This window comes from Pterocles gutturalis, unplaced genomic scaffold, assembly GCF_000699245.1.
Source record: "Pterocles gutturalis isolate BGI_N339 unplaced genomic scaffold, ASM69924v1 scaffold20640, whole genome shotgun sequence".
Classification (NCBI taxonomy): domain Eukaryota; kingdom Metazoa; phylum Chordata; class Aves; order Pterocliformes; family Pteroclidae; genus Pterocles; species Pterocles gutturalis.
In genome coordinates this window covers 9,733-28,875 of record NW_010141633.1, presented here as the reverse complement: position 1 = coordinate 28,875, position 19,143 = coordinate 9,733, and the positions used below count along the sequence as shown (strand labels likewise).

Genomic DNA, 19,143 nt, shown 5'->3' with positions numbered 1-19,143 from the left:
GGCTGGCCACTTGGGAAGAATATAAGAGCATGCTATGTTGTAGCCTGTGAAATAAAGGTTTTTCTGTAAGCCCCCTCATCACTTAAACTATTGTCTGTCTACCACTCCTCTCTTGTAGGACTGCAGCGTGTATAAACCTAGCACAGTGAAACTTCCTCAGTACACCTGTTCGTGCTCCTTGCCCAGTCCATAAGCTACATTTGTGGATTAAATGTGCTCATGTAATGGCTGGTTTCTTCTGTGTGAGCCACATGCTCTGTGTATTGCCTGTCCTTGAGGACCGAAGACCTTGTAACAGTACCATCATCTAGAAATGTTAGCTGCAAACTCTACTTGACTCTCTGATAGCCTTTCCCAAAGTGGGCAATGTGCCAATAAAGTGTTAATATGGATGGGTTGATTGACGTGTATCAAACTCTGTGACATTTTCTCTTGAATCCTAGTCATTTATGAAGAAATATTTTGTAACTGAGACAAGTATAGATTGTAGGTCTTCTGGTCCTTGCCTGTTCTCTTTGGTTTCTGCCAGGCAGCATTGGGAGTTCTGTGCTGCCCTCTGTTAGTGCAGTGGCTTAGATGCTTTGCTAGTTTCAGCATTGACTTGTTTGTGAGGTGGGGAGGGAGAAGATTAAGTCAAGATCAGGTTTTTTTTGTTCCTTGCAGAGGTTTAGCTGTTCTTGTCATTAAAATATATGCTATTGACAAATGTGTTTGAGTTGAGTTCTCTCAACTGAGAGAAGAGCATGAGTGCCAAGTGGAATCGATGGACAAAACTGAGGTGTTCTCATTAGCTTTGAGTGCTTGAGATTTGAAAGCTGTGCACATGTACTCTTCAGTGGCTGAAGAGTTGTACAATCACTGAAACACTGGAAACTCGAACAACACTTCTTCATGGATGATCCTTGAAACACAGCTGAGTAGCACTGTGTTTTAATATTTTGTGTAGTGTTGTTGATTGGCTCTGAGGAAAATGAGAGAATAATGTGGAAGTCTGATAAAACATAGCATGTTAAAAAAAAATCTCATTTATTTTAAATAAGTTTCTGCTCTTGTTTTGTAGACTTCTCCTTGCTGGATAGGTGGAAACACCGAGCCATTGACTGGGTTTACATGGAGAGGTGGATGTGAACGGGAAACCACTGGCATTCAGATTTGGAGTGAAGTGTTTGTAATTGATAAACCCAATGGGACAAAGGTAAGTGCTTGACTTAAGTAGATGTATGGATTTTTGCCTGTGGGTTTCATGGAGGAAGTTCAAACATCAGTTGCTTTCCTTTGCACTCACTGTGTAGCATATTTGGAAACCTAATATCAGTGCAAGTATGAATTTTCCTGCTGGGTTGTAAGATTCAGTCTCCAACCATAATCCCATTCTGAGACTGCTTTGTTTTGGGAAGGTCTATGCTGTCCAGGCTGATGGGTGGGTTATCTTGTGGATGTTGTAAAGAAAGCGGTAGTGGCTTATAGATATCATATATGGACAAATGCTGTGATAGGAACAGCTCTGTAACAAACAGGGTTTTTTGAGAGGTGAGAATGTGTTGTAGCTTGTAGCTGTGTTCTAGTGAAATGTCATGCATGGCCATAAGTAGTGGAAACTGCTTCAGTGTCTGGAAGTTGGTCCTTCCATGTAGTTAACAGGTAGTCTGTTAAAAAAAAAAAATCTAGCAGTGGGATGAAAAGCATTAATTCTATTCTAATCAAAGCTAATGCATCTTTTTAAACTTTTCAGTCAGTTTAATGCCAAAGTTTGGTTGTAGGGTGTTTATGTTGAAACAAAGTGTAATATTGTTAATAAATATTTAGTCCACAATACTAGTAGTGTATCTTGAACTATTCATGTTCTCCTGAACCATAAACGTTTATTTATTTACTTCCATACCCTTTGCATTTACAAAGGAAACATCTGATGGCTGATTAATATGGGACACTGATCCTAAATGGATAATGTCTTAGGGGTGTGCAGGGAGTTTTATCAAATTTCATAGCTAACCAAACAGTTCTCTGGCTAAAAAACAGTGAACATGCAAGGATCTGTTTGTGCTCTGGGGAAGAATTGCTCACTTGTTCTTGCTTATCAGTCATCTCTAAGTGAAAGAGAAAGGAATTAGAGTAGATCCCAAAGATGGGAATTGGACAAATTAACTTTTATCATTAAGATCACTTCATTCCTTATATTCCAGGAGACAGTCAGTATCAATTATCTTGTTTTCTTCTGAAAATGATTATGTTAAGATAGATATATTTTTAAAAGTAGCCAACTCACTCTTAGCTCTAATGAACTCTGCTGGATTGTCAGCTGAGAATGATGTTCTTCGAGTAAGAGCTGTCTGTTATTCTGCGCTGTACCCCCACTGGGCTGAGGGAGGCTATTGCTCTGGGAGAGGGTAACTGGTGTAACGAGGCCAAGGATTTAAGGCTGCTGAGATGGCTCTGTAGTTGTTGCTTACTAAGCTGTAGGTGTGTATAGGCATGTGCACAGGGAGCTGGCTGAGGGTAGGTAGAAGGGCAGAGACTCGCTTTACCCGAAATAGCATTTATCCCAATGGCATGGAGTGTGAAAGTGTAACAGTTTGTTTAACTATTGCTGTTCTTTAAAACTCTCTAGGTTGCTGTACTACTCATGGATACCCAAGGTGCCTTTGATAGCCAATCCACTATCAAAGACTGTGCAACGGTTTTTGCTCTGAGCACCATGACGAGCTCTGTCCAGGTGAGAATACCTGTTCTGGCAAATAATGGCAGCTATAGGAACCCTCTAGCCTGAACATAGAATATCTCTCTCTAGCTGTGCTTTGAAAGCTCACCTGCATATCTTCTCTAACTACAATTTAAGCTTTCATACTTAATGTCTTATTTTCAGTGTAGTATACTATGGAAGTTTCTCTGTGGAATCAAGGTTACCCAAGGCCAAGCTGAGTTAAATTGTTGAGTGAGGTGGGGAATCCCAAAAAAAGATGTCAAAGTAGCAAATACTTCTGTACACATCTTACAGAATCTGTAAGACTTTAGATACAGTTTGGTGTGAAATGACACTGATCAGCTCAACTTAAAATAGCTGCTACTGTTAAAACTTCTGACAATTCTCTTGTGCTATACTCAAAACTACTCTTAAGATTGTGCCTTAAATGTGCCAAAAGTAGGCAGGTTTTTGAGGGATGACAAGTGACCTTCAGACACGTTACAACATAGAAGTAACAGGAGTATGTAGAACACTACTTCTGCCCTGTGGGGCTGTTTTTCTATTTTTCCTGTTTGGCTTTTTTGGTGGTTTTGTTCCTGTGGTTAGGATAAGTTGTGGGTTATCAATGCATCTTTGAGTTTACTGCTGTTTAGTATTCATGCTAGTGAAACAGTCGCGATCTCCCTGGATAAAATCAGATTTCTCTGGGAAAATTTAAAAGCAGAAAAATGTGGCAAACTAACTACCCAGTCATTTCTGTGTTGGATTGCTGAATCCTAGAGCAGTTGAACTTGAGGATGGCAAATAGGTATGCCCTTCTCAGTCCTCCTGTCTCATGCCTATGTGGTGATTTGAAGCATTCAGCAGTCTTCTCTGTTTTCCTTTAATGGCTTGCTTCCTTGAAAAGAAGCAGTTCTCAGAAGGATTAGGGTAGTCAGCAGTGGTTTTGTCCCTAGCACTTTGTACGAGGTAGTGACTTTTGTTTGAGGTGTGTCCTGTGACACCTTTCTAGTTGCTGACTTTTGGGTAGTTAGGCTCTTCTGGAGGGGGTAAAAATACTCAAGATATCTAAAAGAGACTACTTGAACGTAAGATAATGGCTTTATGTTACACTGTAATTCTTTTACTGTCCCTTGCAGGTATACAACTTGTCCCAGAATATTCAGGAAGATGACCTTCAACATTTGCAGGTAAGAATATGCTGAATTTATATTAAGCTACTTCTGAACTGATAGTCTTGACATTATTAGCAGTAACTTCAAGAACATAACTGTGATTTGGGACCTTCCCGCTACTTCATATAAAACACTGAAGCCGACCTGATGCGAATCCTAGTACTGCCTATAACATTATTTGCATCAGCTCCATGGTGCTGTGATGCTTCTGTTGTGCCAGTGCAGAGGTAAAAGAGTACAGGCTTCTATCTGGCTAAATCTTAACTTTTTAAAATCTGCTCTCTACATGGTGAGTTCTGAAATTCACAAAAGGATAGGAAAGGGAAATGATTTATGGAAGCACTTACTGAGAAAATTCCAATGTTTTTCCTTTTTCCCTAAAATAGGAAAATGGATGGTATTTCATAACCAGTTTCAAAAGAAATATGGGAGCTTGGGTCAGGGCAGAAGGAGTATCTTCCACCTAGAAACCTTCTCTAGTTTTTCAACTGAGAAGCTTTTACAGAGTTTTATTTCCACTTAGAAACAAAAACAGGAAAGAGTTGTCCTCTCTTTACTGTGGGGTTTTGATCCTCTAATGGAACATTGTGGTCAAAGGCCGCTGAATTCTGGGTTCATGTGAATGGTGCAAGAACCTTATCTCCTTAACTTAAAACCTGGAGCTTTAAAGGCTAGCTTGTGTATTAACAAATGCCTGCCTGTGCTCAGGCCGTGATCTTGTCACAGCTTAAAACTGTTTTACGTATCTTCTGATTGAAAGGACTTCTGTCTTGGTCAGTGCTGCAAAAGACTGGCTGCCAATACTGGAAGTAGAACAACACTAACTAAACATAGTCTTGTGATGCTGTTCTCAGTTAACAGAGTTGTATTGCTGGGCCAGTACCTTCCTACCCCCCCAAACCCTCAAAAAAAACCTAACCAAGCACTGCAAGCAAAAAAAGCCTTAGCTCATTGTTTGAAAGGCAGGCTTTCCTCATTACTTTGATCCTTTGATAGCTTCAGAGCAATCTGAATAGGGTGAGCCCTTTCTGTTAAGCTGGAGTGTGAGATTTGAGGGACGGAAGGGAAGGGAAGGGTGATAAATATAAGCACTGGGTAGGGGACACCCGTGCATTTAAAGTTGGGGCAAGGAATCACGGGCTGAAGGAAGGAAATGATGAATATCTATTATTCTGAAGTACTGTTAGTCTCTGGCTGACTTTTCAATGTAGCAGGGAAGTGACTGGGCTAGGGAGTTAGGATCAAAGGAGTCAGTCTCATGTGGGTGGTTGGCCACTTAAAAGCTGCTTTTGCTCTTCATTTATTTGTGCTTTAGTGTTGTAAGTTCTCAGATGCTCTTGTGATCAACACATTGGGAAATGTCCTTTTAGCCATGAAATTTATCTGAGATGGTTCCAGGAGTTAGTTTTAATGCAGCGGAACAGTTGCCTGGTACTAGATGATACTGGTGTGCTTCCTTCATCTTGACCTCCAAGACTGGTAAGGGGGTTAACACCTGACAGCATTGACCTCTGCTGAAACTGCCAGCACAGTCCATAATTTGTGTTCCCGTGGGTTGCCTGGCCCACTCAGTCCAGTGAAGAATGCTGCTGCTGGTACTAAAGATGGTGAAAGCAATGAGAGGAAGCTAGCTGACTCTTGCCTTTATACTGGAAGGAAAGAACAATTAAGGTCATGGGCTGCAGTAGAGATCTGGGAAGCTGCTGAACTTGGCTTGTACTTAAATGTCTGATACATTAGCACTAGCCAAGTTCCTTGAGATTTCTGGGAATGATTCTTTTGTGGGAACTGAGGGGCAAATGTTAGGCTTATCTCCTTAGCCTAGGAAACAAGTGTTGGAAACTGGCTTGCTGAGAGACACAGCCAGATTTCCTCTGAGAATAGCCTCCAGGCCACCCACTTAGAACTGTCTGTGCACCGCAGCTCTGGAATGGCACTGTCAAACCACTGGAAATCGTGTCTTCTTCCTGAATTTTACTGAGGATTGGTGTACTTGTTCTTGAGGTGTATTGGCCGTTCTCAACCCATAACAGGATTTGAGATCAAATACTTTATTTTCTAGTGACATAATAGGATATTTTACAATAGAATGTGTTTGACATGTGGCACTCTTACACTCTTGTTTTTATCAGTTGTTTACAGAATATGGAAGACTAGCTATGGAAGAAATTTACCAAAAGCCGTTTCAGGTAACTGTTTATGTTAAATGGATCTTAAGTAATTGAATGTGTAGAAAATGAACTCAGAATGAAGAGAAATTAGTTGGATTGAAGCTAGTCTGTTCTTTAGAAGACTAATTTTCATTCCCTGTCACCATGTTTATTGTCAAAGACACAATGGAAAAATGCTGAAGAGGGTCACATTTTGGGCAAGTATAGCTTTGTGCCTGAGTTATAAGGCATGAAATGAATGAAGGTGTCAAGCGATGTGCAGATGTTAAGGGGAAAACTTTTGTGCTGCCTTCTTACTCATTACTCTTTGAGGTATGGTTGGTCTTTGCTGGTGGTATATCTTGTTCTGAGTAAAGGTCCCGTGGCCTTTAAGAAGTGGCACTGAGGAGGGCCATGTTGCATTTAATTTACTTGAAGCATTAACTGGCTTCAACATTAAAAGTCTCAAAACTCCTAGCATCTCCTGCCTGTTTGCTGGGCCAGACAAGGCTTTGAGGCTTCTTCTATTTAGTGGAGACAAAGACTGGTATCTCTTCCATCTTGAAGTATCCTCAGCCTGTAAAGGGTACTAGTCAACTGCTGTTAGCGGTGAGTTTTAAGACTCTTGTGTCTCTACAATATTCAGCCTGCAAGTGTGAGTTTCCCGTGTTCTTGTGATTGGCCCAGGCAAGATGCATTGTCTGTTACAAGAGTAATGTCGAGGTTTGTTTTTTATCTTCTGCTGATGGGAGAAAGGACAATGTAATCCCTGTGGGATAGAAAAAGGCAAACCCGTGGGACAGGGAAGCTATCTTTTTGAGACACTTGAGTACTTCCTTTCAGATAAGGAGATGCAGATAGGGAGACCAGTCAGTGTCACTTCTCTGCCCAGCAAGATCATGGAGCAGATCCTTCTGGAAACTATGCTAAGGCACATGGAAAATAAAAAGGTGATTGGTGGCAGCCAATATGGCTTCACCAAGGGCAAATCGTGCCTGACAAATTTAGTGGCCTTCTACAATGGGGCTACAGCATTGGTGGATAAGGGAAGAGCAACTGACATCTACCTGGACTTGTGCAGAACATTCAACACTGTCTCACATGACAGCCTTGTCTCTAAGTTGGAGGGACATGGATTTGACAGTTGGACCACTCGCTGGATAGGGAATTGGCTAGACGGCCGCACTCAAAGAGTTGTGGTCAATGGCTCAATGTCCAAGTGGAGACTGGTGACAAGTGGCATTCCTCACGGGTCGGTACTGGGACCAGTGTTGTTTAACATCTTTGTTGGAGACATGGACAGTGGGATGGAGTGCACCCTCAGCAAGTTTGCCGATGGCACCAAGCTGTGTGGTGTGGTGGACATGCTGGAGGGAAGGGATGGCATCCAGAGGGACCTGGACAGGCTGGAGAGGTGGGACCGTGCCAACCTCATGGAGTTCAGCAAGGCCAAGGGCAAGGTCCTGCATGTGGGTCGAGGCAATCCCAAGCACAAATACAGGCTGGGTGGAGAATGGATTGAGAGCAGCTCTGAGGAGAAGGACTTGGGGGTGCTGGTATAGGAGAAGCTGAACATGAGACAGCAGTGTGTGCTTGCAGCCCAGAAACCAACCGTGTCCTGGGCTGCATCAAAAGAAGTGTGACCAGCAGGTCCAGAGAGATGATTCTCCCCCTTTACTTCATCTGGAGTACTGTGTCCAGCTGTGGAGTCCTCAGCACAGGAGCGACATGGACCTGTTGGAGTGAGTCCGGAAGAGGCCACGAAGATGATCAGAGGGCTGGAGCACCTCCCCTATAAGCACAGGCTGAGAGAGGTGGGGGTGTTCAGCCTGGAGAAGAGAAGGTAGCAGCCTTCCAGTGCTGAAAGGGGGCTACAGGAGAGATGGGGAGGGACTCCTTATCAGGGAGTGTAGTGAGAGGACAAGGGGTAATGGCTTTAAGCTGTAAGAGGGTAAATTTCAATTAGATACCAGGAAGAATTTTTTTCCTGTGCGGGGGGTGAGGCAGTGGCCCAGGCTGCTCAGAGAACCTGTGGATGCTCCATCCCTGGAGGGGGTCAAGGCCAGGCTGGGATGAGGCTTTGAGCAACCATGGCTAGTGGGAGGTGTCCCTGCCCATGGCAGGACGGTGGAACTGGGTGGTCTTTATTGTCCCTTCCAACCCAAACCGTTTTGTCTGTCATTCTATGATTTGTGTGTTTCGTGTGAGGGTTTGGTTGTGGTTTGGTTTTTTTTTTTTTTTTACAAGCAAACACTTGCACCACAAAACTACAAGGCTACTCCATTTAGAGCAGCCAAACTTAGATTTTTTTTTTTTTTTTTAAATTGGAAATAATCACGTGATAGTTTTTGACCTTAGGAATGATGCAAGCCATTCACTGCTGTTTTTCCTGTTACAGACACTAATGTTCTTAATTAGAGATTGGAGTTATCCTTATGAACATGCGTATGGCTTGGAAGGAGGAAGAAAGTTCCTAGAGAAAAGATTGCAGGTAAGTTATATCCAGTAGTCCTAGCGTGGTGTTCTTCATGTGACAACCTACCGTCAAGATAATGATGGACAATGAGCTAACTCTTCGTGTTAATAAAATACATTTTTAATATTCCTACTTGTGTGTCGAGTTCTGGGGTTTAGAACTTGACATTTTTACGTTCAGAAATGAATGCATAAAGACAGTACTGCAAAAGAATTAGCAGTTCTTACTACCCTTTTTTTCTTTAGGTAAAGCAAAACCAACATGAAGAGCTACAGAATGTAAGGAAGCATATTCACTCCTGTTTCAGTAATCTTGGCTGTTTCCTGTTGCCCCACCCTGGTCTTAAAGTTGCAACAAATCCAAATTTTGATGGGAGGTTGAATGGTAGGAAGCTTTCCCTTGTGTGTTTCTTGATTCAGATCACTGAGTTTATTTTCTTTTGTGATGGAAGTTAAACACTGAAATGGTTCACTATTGAAATGCTTGATTGGAAGTAAACTCGGGGTTAAAAGGTGAAGCTATGGAATCTAGAAATGCGCGTTGTGTGTTCTTTTCAGTGGTTTAAAGCTAGAGAAGTTAAGCAGGCAGAGGGAAGGGGTATCTTCATATCTAGGTGTTGATTGTAACCTGATAACTTGAGACGTACTTAAAGGTCATTACATAAAGATTCTGCAGAAAAATAAGGATTCCAGAGGGGAGAAGTCACAAAATTAAAGCCTGCTTTCTTAAAATTGAAAGGCTTTTCTCTAAGAACTTGCCAAACCAAAAGTCAGAACTATTTTAAAGTAACAGCTGTAGGGTTCTGCTACTGCAGAATGAGAGGCAGCTAGGATTCCTCCGATTGCTGCTTGTCTCCCATCAGGGGGAACGTATCAGAATGGCAAAGGCTAAAAAAGTGGGTTTGCAAGATGGGATACTGACCACTTCTGTGTGGAGGGCACAGACCTGTTGGATTATTCTGTATGATGCTGGTGTAATTGGGGAAATGCACTTTAAGTATTACAAGGACTATGGAACCCTGTTCTTTCAGTCTGAATTTAAGATTAAAGAGTAGGTAGAACTTACTAAAGCTATACTGTGTATTTAAGCCTTTAAATATCTTAAAAATGCAGTCAAGAATTGTGATGCTATGTATTTTTGAAGGGTCACGCATTATCGGTGTTCCTCTAGGAAATGTAAGCTTGGAAAAAAAAAAAAAACAACTACAAACCCCAAACCTAACCACTTTTTTTTTTTTTTTTCTCAATTTGATTGAATTTTACTAGATATAGATGAGGATTTTAAGAAAGAACTGCGGAATTTGGTGCCGTTACTACTTGCCCCTGAAAACTTGGTAGAAAAAGAGATTAGTGGATCCAAGGTGACCTGTAGAGATCTTGTAGAATACTTCAAGGTAGGCAAACTCATACTAATTATTTCTGTTAATGGCTTAAAAGAAAGTATATAATCTCTGGGAACAACATGCCCTAAAAAGATATCTAGGCTGACACTTGATGATCAGCTCACTTTTGTTTTCATTTCATTACTCTGACTTTCCAGAACTGGCACACAACTTCCTAACAGTATAGCTCTCATTAGAAAATTTGTGGTTTTTTTTTTTTTTTTTTTTTTTTTTTTTTTTTTTTTTTTTTTTAAGCAAATAGAATTTTTTTCCTACTTTGAAGTCCTAGTTTGTCCGGGCATGTTGCCTTTTTTCTTTTTGAAAAAGAGGGATGTAGATTATACAGATAGAAAACCAGCTCTTAAACTGCTAGGTATGTATTGAAAATTTCAGATATTCCCCTCTGGATTTTTAATATGCAAGGAAGGTGTTTTTTCTAAACACTTGCATGTGCAGCACCACTATATGCTTTGAAATATTTGTATATGATACTTGCAGCTGTTAAACTCTTGAGCTGTTTTGGTATCATGGTGACACCAGCGGAAATGTGATAACATAATCCCTACATCATCAGGAATTGGTCTGATGTGTGTAACCTTTTTTTGAATTGGAATGACCTGGACAGTTGACTTGGTAGGAGAAAGTGGCACTCATTCCTAAAGACGTAAATTCTACATTACTACCTTTGAGTATGCCATGTTAAAGGTAGAACAGAGTTTGATGTTAAGAAAGAAGCTATGCCAGGGAGGAATCCAAGACCAGAATTCTTAATGCTTGTGGAACGAAGTAATTTTTTATAAAGGAGAGACATGATACAGGAGGCAGAAATCGTAACTACTCTGAGCATAAAATCAACACTCTGGAGCTCATATGTTCAGTCTCTGGATTTAATTTACATGGTTGCATGCTGCTTTTTGTTTTGCCGCCTTCTCTAAGTAACACCTGATCCTGTACAGTGTAGGGAGTGCTCATTCACCAGCAGTGTAGAAAGGTCGGCACCCTAAAAGCTGAGTGTAAAACCTCCCCTATTGGAAAGATGCCTGATTGATGTTCTGCATCCAGTCCCGAGGCAGTCACGCAGGGTGCTGTGGAAACACTGTGGTTATGTAACTAAAGAGGACTGCTCCCTTGGGACTGTGCATCTGAAGCTGAGATTGTGAAATCCGAGTTGAAAACTGGAGGGCTTTTACTTGGAGGAAATAGCTACAGAAGCAAGGAGGGTGTTGAGGGAACAGAGTGCTGTATAACTCTATACATTTTTGTAGGTTGTCCTACAACCTAGAGCATTAGGTATATAGGGACCCTTATCAGGGTCAGAGGCTTGTACACGAGCTGGGTGGGGAGAGCAGTAGTAGCATGAAGAATAACTGCCCAGCCTCCCAGGGGCTGAGAGTGGCCCTGTTGGTCTAACTTGTACAGCTCAACTGAAGTGCTGAAATGGCTTCTGCTGCCTGCTATGCCCCTCCACCAAGCTGTCCCAAAGAGCTGTGCCATGGGCCATCTTGTGGGCTGGAGAAGAAGACATGAAGGACGTGGTCTCTTCCAGCCTTCTGAAACCCTGGTGAAAGCAAAGACACCTGAGGATTGGTGGAGTGGGGAACAAGAGTAATAGGCTGCCTGCTTGGCTTCCAGAAGTATTTGGGCAGCTCAGCCCTGTCTGCATTAGTGCTTTGATCTGTTTTTTTTCCTCCAACACTTCAAGGGAACAAGGCATATGGGGAAATGTAAATACTGGTTCTCCCAGCACTGGAGTGTGTTTGGACAGACCTCTTTCCAGAAAGGCTGTGTGAGATAATCATCATCACTCTTTGGATAGAGATTCCCTGCCTAGCAAAGACCTTCTCATGTCTTTAAGGGAGCAGAACCTGCTGTCAAGCCTGGCACTTCTTGAGATAGTGGCTGTGTCTCCTCAAGGTGCTCTGCTACCCTGCTAGGCCCCAGCCTCAAATGCGCGGGAAAGGAAAGGGATTAAAGCACTAGGGGTAACTCTGAGAATGCCAGGCTATATAATGAAACTTGGCTAATTGAATATTTAGAAATATTCTGTGAGCTCTATCTTTATATCATCCCGCTTTTCCCCTTCTCCTCAATCATAAATGTTTAGGAAAAATAAACCTTTCTTTCTTTCTTTCTCCCATTTAGGCTTATATTAAAATCTATCAAGGAGAGGAGCTACCTCATCCAAAATCTATGCTGCAGGTATTTGATTTTTCTTTCAAATAATCTGATAGATGATGTGTACTTTGAAAGTTCTTTGCAGTTGAAGATCATGACTGCTGCCGGGTCTGAAGCTCCCACACCCAGAGCTATAGTTGTTGAAGGAGCTGTGTACTTTGAAAGCCATCTGAACTGTGTAGCCTGGGTACCTGTCTGTGTCTTCCCTCAGTTTCCATCTACCATATGGAGCAGGGGTATATCCGGTTGGTGGAGGTTTTTTAGCTGCTCTGATTTCTAAGCATGTGTTTCCTGCAACTTGCTATTCTGTCAGTATCTTTCAGAGTGCGTTCAGAGTGTTTTTAGCATCAGGTGCAGCAGATAAAATGGAGAAGGCTTAGAGTAATGCACCTATCACCACTGTCTTGCAGGGTTGGGCTGCTCTAGGTGGGTTTGTTAGATTGGATAACTGCATTGATGTTTCTTTTCTGGGTTGATCCAAAGAGGATGTAATCAGCTTTAAAGTGATCCGAACACAAACTGATCGTATAAAGCTGTGTGTTGAACCCTTGAATTGTTTGGGATGAAGAGCTTGCACCAAAGTGTGGGCTTTAGGGTCAGTTTTAACCATTTTGTGGTTGTAAGACTTGTTTGTGTTTTGCCTTTTTTTTTTTTTTAAGCTTCCTGTGTTACTTCGTTAAGACATGACCGTTGTGGGTGTTTTCTGGTTTTTCAAGGGATCAATTCTTCAGACTTTTGCAAAAAGCTCATCACAGTGAAACAAAGGCTGCTATCATTTCCTCTACTTAGCGTGCCATAAATGTGGTTGGGATGTACAGAAGATGACATCTTGCAGCATTAGCTAGAATAACTGTCCCTGACATGACACAGGCTGAAAATAGTCTGAAGTTCTTACAAATGCTGACACTGAAACTGCACATATATAACGCAGAAATGATACCAGCTTGCCTCTTTCCTCACAGGTAGTGATCTATCAGGATTAACAATTAATAGTTTAGCAGTCCTTATGTGCTAATTAACAATAGAGCATTCAGAAGAGATTGCTCGTGATTAAAAGTCTTTACAGGCACATGGGAGTTTGTCAGCAGCTGTACTAGAAAGCTGAAGAAAATGTTTTCCTAGTCAGTAATCTGTTCTAATGTGTATCGCTAACCTTCACTTGTTTCTGTAGGACATTTTCCTGGCAATCTAAAGCTTTGGAGGTTGTGGGGGTACGTTGGGCAGTGTAACTATCTGGTAATGCTGTGATGATAACGTGGTGCTCAATGTTTTCCAGGCAACAGCTGAGGCGAACAATCTTGCTGCTGTGGCAGGAGCAAAAGACTTGTACAGTAAAGGCATGGAGCAGGTATGGTGACACAACTTTTTCTAGCTGCCCACATTCGAATGCGAGCCTTCGGTTTGAATGTTGTACTTGGTGTTGGTTGTGAGCGTGTTGATAGAGGAAAGTTGCTTAGGGCCAGTACTTGTGTTTTCTGCACTCTGCTCTGAGGTTAGATGTCTGATGCAGCAAACCCAGCATTCTTTTGAGACAGAAATTGCTGGGGAGGTATGAGAATGGGTGTGTTTGTAAGATACCACCTGTTAGTTCCCCCTGCTGCTCTTGACAGACATCTTAAAATCCCGTGATGTGACATGGGCAAACAGGTGAGGAGGCATTTGGTGACCCAGGTTCACACAAGGGTGGAGTTCCAGTATTATAGTCTCATGCCTCTGAATTGTGGTCATTCATTCGCTGAAAAATGCAAGGATTAGAATTATTCTGAAGTTGTTTTTTATTTTTTTTAACTTGAAATACAATAATTATCTTTTCTGAAAAAGCTGTATATGTCATTTCCTATCTGCTTCTTTGAAGATGGTGACTTACACCATTCCAGTCTGAATGGATAGACTTCATACTTCAACATAGTGTTATGCAAGGTTTTTTCATAAGAAATACTGAAAAGTTACATGTCTCCTAAAGCTTAACAGGACTATGCTTATGGTAAAAATCTACAACAGGAAGAGACCAGTAAGTGTAATAACATGCTACAAACACAGCTCCACATTAACTAGGCTCATTCTGGTCTTAATCGCTGAAGTAGCTTTCTGTTTTGAAATTAGAGGAAGACCTAAAGCTAGTGGCAGACTAGCCAGAGCCAGTTGTTAGCAAGCTGTTTTGAGAATGCTCTGCTGTTGTAGAGGACTCCTTCATTTGTTGCCATTTTGGAAAATCTCTTGAGATAGTAAATGGGTTGTTTATAATAAATGCCAAGTCTGCCTTCCGTACCTTGAATCTTTAATGGCTGTTGAGATGCCGTAGTTGTAAGGTTTCCTACTTGGGGCAAGGAATAAACAGGAACAGATGTTCTCTTAAATAGACTTTGTTTCCATAGTAATGTTCCCTAATACTGGATATTTTTATATTTCTGTGGAGATAATACACAAAAATTGCTTAAATTGTTTTTTATCCAGATGTCTCAGATGATGTTTTTAATATGACACAGCTCTGAAATCGCTATTGTTAGGAACAGAAGTGGGAACTCTTGGGATTTAAGACTGGGTTATGTAAAGCTAGTTCTTACTGTAGCTTCTGAGTTCTCCTCATGAACCAAAGCCCTCCCTTTGCTGAGTGTGCATAACCAAAATACTAGTCTCGTAATGACCTGAGGTGTAAGGAACAACAGGTGCAGTCACACGCCGTTAAGAAAACAGGGGCAGTTATTTGTGTGGCGATCTTGATGCATTGGCAGCTCCTACTGTTTAACACTCTTCGGGCAATATGAAAAGAGCATTTGGGAGGATGAGGCATTTTCCAGGGAGTTTTACCAGATGCAGAGGACATCAGTATGGAGAAAAAGCAGAAAGGTGCTTGTTAAACTTGAGAAAGGAGCAGAGTGGAGGTGTCAGGATCTCAGCAGTGAGGTTTGCCTTGAATCTAGCCAGTGAAGCCATGCATTTTGTGAGGCAGAAAGGGGATGCTGTGCTCTGAGAGTGATCTGAGAAAGTGAAAGGCTAAAGATGTCAGCAGCTAGTTCTTGTTAATTCCTATCACCTGATAAGTTCTGGGGAGCCTGCTAGTGGCAGCAATAAGCAGGAATAAACTTGTTGAGTGGGCAAAAATCTGCTGTTTGTCCAAGTTCTGCACTGACAGTCTCCCTGAGATGGGTGACCAGGAGTGAAAAGCTGAGGGGAAGGCTTGTGGCCTTCAGAGTTCTCCTTAACCTTCCTCAAGCCAAGCTTTCTCTGCCTCCTGGTGTTCCTTTATTTCATGTTTTTGTAAAAGAATGTGTGTAGGGTTGGTGTCCTGTCCTTATGGGCTTGCCCAAAGGTAACAGTCAGGTGCTGCAGCTCTGCATGTGATCAGACAGAAAAGGCTCTTGCTGTGCCATGATGCAGAGTAGAGTTAGCTGTTTTGCTCGAGATGGCATTCTAGAGCCAAGAGAGCTGCAGGAGGTAGCCTGATTCTGGCTTGAGAGGAGGGGCAGTGAGGAGCAGGCTTGCTTTATGTACAGCAGAAGATACTCAGGGTGTGATGACCTAATTTCTGATTGCTCTGACAGGTTTGTGGGGGAGACAAGCCTTACATTGCCCCGTCGGACCTTGAGCGGAAGCACCAGGATTTCAGAGAGTCAGCTGTCAGGCACTTCCGCTCCGTGAAGAAGATGGGAGGGGAGGAGTTCTGTCGGCGCTACCAGGAACAGCTTGAAGTGGAAATCGACGAGATCTATGCAAACTTCGTGAAGCACAATGATGGCAAAAACATCTTTTATGCTGCTCGTACCCCTGCCACTCTATTTGCAGTCATGTTTGCCATGTATATAACCTCAGGACTGACTGGGTTCCTTGGTATGAACTCCATAGCTACCCTGTGTAATCTTGTGCTGGGGATGGCTCTTATATCGTTTTGTACTTGGGCATATGTTAAGTACTCTGGGGAATTCAGAGAAGTTGGAACAGCCATCGATCAGATCGCTGAAGCTATATGGGAACAGGTTGGTATCTGTTTTTAATGCAAAATCTTCCTTTCTTGAGCAGATATACTGAACAGTCTCTGTTTGGTGATGTGAGCACAAAGCTGGTCTAGACCTAATGGAGAATGCTAGCGCTGCCAAAGGGAGAATTGTCTCGGAAGTCTGTCTGCTTTCTTCAGTAAGAGATGCTGCACACAAAGGATGTTAAATAAGCTTAGGATATTATCCAAAAAGTGTTACTTAAAGGCCTTGCTAGGTGCTTGGATGGTGAAGAGTGGAGGGACTCTTTAAAAATCTTGTTACTTTTTCAGAGCAAGGAATTCTGCTTTTCAAAGGTGTGTTTAAAGTTATGAACTTGCCATGTGGATGTGGTGGATAAAATATCTTGGGTGATGCAAGAAAGGGGGAAGGCAAACCACTGCTGTCCTCCCTCGCCTCACCTGATGGTGTGACGCTGGAGGGCTGAGTAGACCTTAGGGAGAACTAGCTGGCTGCTGACTTGCAGCAGCTGCTACAAGATGCTGTACTGCAGGTTTCTTCCTTCAGGAAGGCTTGTGTTGTCTGTGACAACTTCAGCTGGTGTAGTTGCTGTTGCAAGAAATACTCGACAGACAGACAAATTCCTGAAAGAAAAAACTATAGAGTACCAAAGCTGGAGGAGAAAGCTTTCTGTACAGAGATATTTTGCTGCCTGAATCCACTTGGCACAGCTGTGCCACTAAGGCCCATGGAGAGAATTCCTGACCAACTCTTACAAGTAGTGTTTGGAGCATTCTGAGTAGCTACGTCCAGTGCCAGCAGAAGGGAAACACTTTTCTGTTGTTACTAGAAATAAAGGATTTGCTGAACTTACCTGGGATGACCATAAAATGGGTCCTACAAGGCACGAGCGAATAACTAACTGGAATCTTCTGTACAGAGGCTTTTCTACATCTGAAAAATGACTGTGTTCAAGGCTCATCACAGGCAGTGGTGCACTAGACCTATCTGAGCAACTAGGTAAGGTTATGAGTAACACTGGAGTGGAAAAAGTGGATTTCTAATAACAGGAGGGAAATGAGCATCAGGGTACTAAATTTGGAGTTACACCCCTAACTAGCAATTAAAATTGAGGTTCCTGTGTATCCCCATAGCTTCTTGCTTTGGAGCTTGAGATTGGAGAGCCGTGCAAGAAAAGCAGAAGGTGTCAGTTCTACATGTAGTACTTGCTGAGTGCAGCTGCTGCTGCTGTAAGATACCTAGAGCATGTAAGGCTTGATTTGACCGCTGACTTTCCCTGCAAGGGGGAGAATTTGGCTTATACTAGCTAGCAGGAGCTTGCCTTTTGTGGGCTAGAAGAAAGTGGTCTCCAAAAGAGCTTACCAGTGATGTTGCTACGGTTGCACATCAAGAATAATGTGCAAAGCACCTACAAGTTCTGTCTGACTCACTCTGATTGTATACCATGTTCTTGCTATTGATTTTTCTGAATCTCTGCCTTTCTTTTCCCTCCTTGCTTCAGAGGAATCCCAGGAAGGTGAGAAGTTACTGGCAATCAGTTTTTTTCTGAACTGGATTGATTTTTTTTTTTTTTTTTTTGCCTGCTGCCTTCTAAGAGCCACTCTTCCTAACAGCTGAATTAATGTTTTAGGTGTTTTCCAAAGTCTTTGAAGTCCTTAGACGCCGAACGATTCGCCGTGCTCTTACATCAGTGCCACGACAGCGACTCTCATCCAACAATAACAAGAAGAAAAACTAGCCAGTATTTTTAACTTTCTTTCTGTATCTGAAGTGTTCACACTTACACATATAGGACAATAAGCTGGACCGTCTGGGCCGGTCTGCATAAATGCTGTAACCATACCAGACTGATGCTGCATATAGGGTATGGAATTGCACATCCATCTTCTAGGAACTGTAAAGTGGTTTGAATTTGGTGACATACAGCTGTATAGGAGGGATATCACTTGTGTCCATAGCATGGGACCGATTTAACCTCATTCCCGTAGGAGCAAAACTCATTTCTCTTTCAGTTCATGCCAGTTTGTGTCAGATTTCACCATTCTTAAGTTTTTTTTCATTATTTCAAATCTCATCTCTTTGTATGTTTTTATATTTTCTTTGTTTACCTCATTTGTTTTGTTTCTTTTGCATGTTTCTCATTCCACAGGTGTTGAAGCCCATGAGTGATAATTTGATGGAGGATCATATGAGGCAGTCTGTAAAAAACTCTATCAAGGCAGGCCTGACCGAGCAGGTGTCTCACCATGCCAGACTAAAGACAGACTGACAGTTCATCTCCTCTTCAACTCTGCCCTCTTATCCTAGACATGCTTGCTGTACCATGAGAACTCGATAATAAAAAAAATAAATAAAAATAAACCAAAGTTTACAATCAACTGTAGAAATAGTTTAGTGTGGCTGGCTTCACAGATTGCTGCCATCACCAGGGAAGAGTGAGGTTGTCAGTGCTCTGCTTTGAAGACAAACCGGTGCAACGGAGAGCGCTGGGGGTGGGAGGGAGGGTGCCTGTTTTACCTGTAGTCCTGGTGACCTCTGTGTGTTTGGGGGCGAGGGAGGGAAGGATCTTCCCCCAGTGTTTGAGTTGATGCTTACAGTGGGAATCTGTCCTCTGCAAGAGGTAATTTCAGGGAAGTGGAATGCTCAAACCCACAGAAGGTGTGCTCTCACCGAATGTACCCAGCTCCACACCATCCCCATGCCACCTCGAATGAGCGCTTCTGTGTATGGAGCCTATCGAGTCGGTGAAGCCGTTAGAGCTGCTACATCACGATGTGTATCTTGCTTTCTTGCCTTTTTTACCAGTGTTACACAAATGCATGTATTGGTTCCTCATGCTGCTGGTGGCAGAACTGACGTGTAAGGGAGGCAGTGGGTCAGAGCAGATGGTGTCTTGCCTTGAACTCGGAGACCGGGTCCTGAGGGAGGTGCATATGGGAACTAAGGTGTCTTTTTCTGCAGTTTAGCCTTCATGTATATAATATTGCCATTAATTCTACTGGGGGAGAAATTCCATCCAAAAATATTGCCTACAGCTGCCAAGCAATGAGTTAGGATTGTCTGTACAGTGTGTTTAGTTTTTATTTTTTAAGAAATCACAGATAGGGCATGTATATGAAATATAAATATATAAATACAATTTTGTATCAA

At 42.3% G+C, this 19,143-nt stretch overlaps 1 protein-coding gene across 1 annotated transcript; it reads left to right on the top strand.

Moving 5' to 3' along the window:
- Positions 1 to 1,060: 1,060 nt before the first annotated feature.
- Positions 1,061 to 18,340, top strand: ATL2 (atlastin GTPase 2; the record flags this gene model as incomplete). The annotated part of the gene is made up of 11 exons (XM_010084095.1): positions 1,061 to 1,195; positions 2,609 to 2,713; positions 3,823 to 3,873; positions 5,991 to 6,047; positions 8,407 to 8,499; positions 8,730 to 8,868; positions 9,750 to 9,877; positions 12,008 to 12,064; positions 13,317 to 13,388; positions 15,583 to 16,014; positions 18,143 to 18,340. Coding segments are annotated over 11 exons (1,389 nt in total), but the record flags the coding sequence as incomplete, so codon positions are not given.
- Between the last annotated feature and the right edge of the window lie 803 nt (positions 18,341 to 19,143).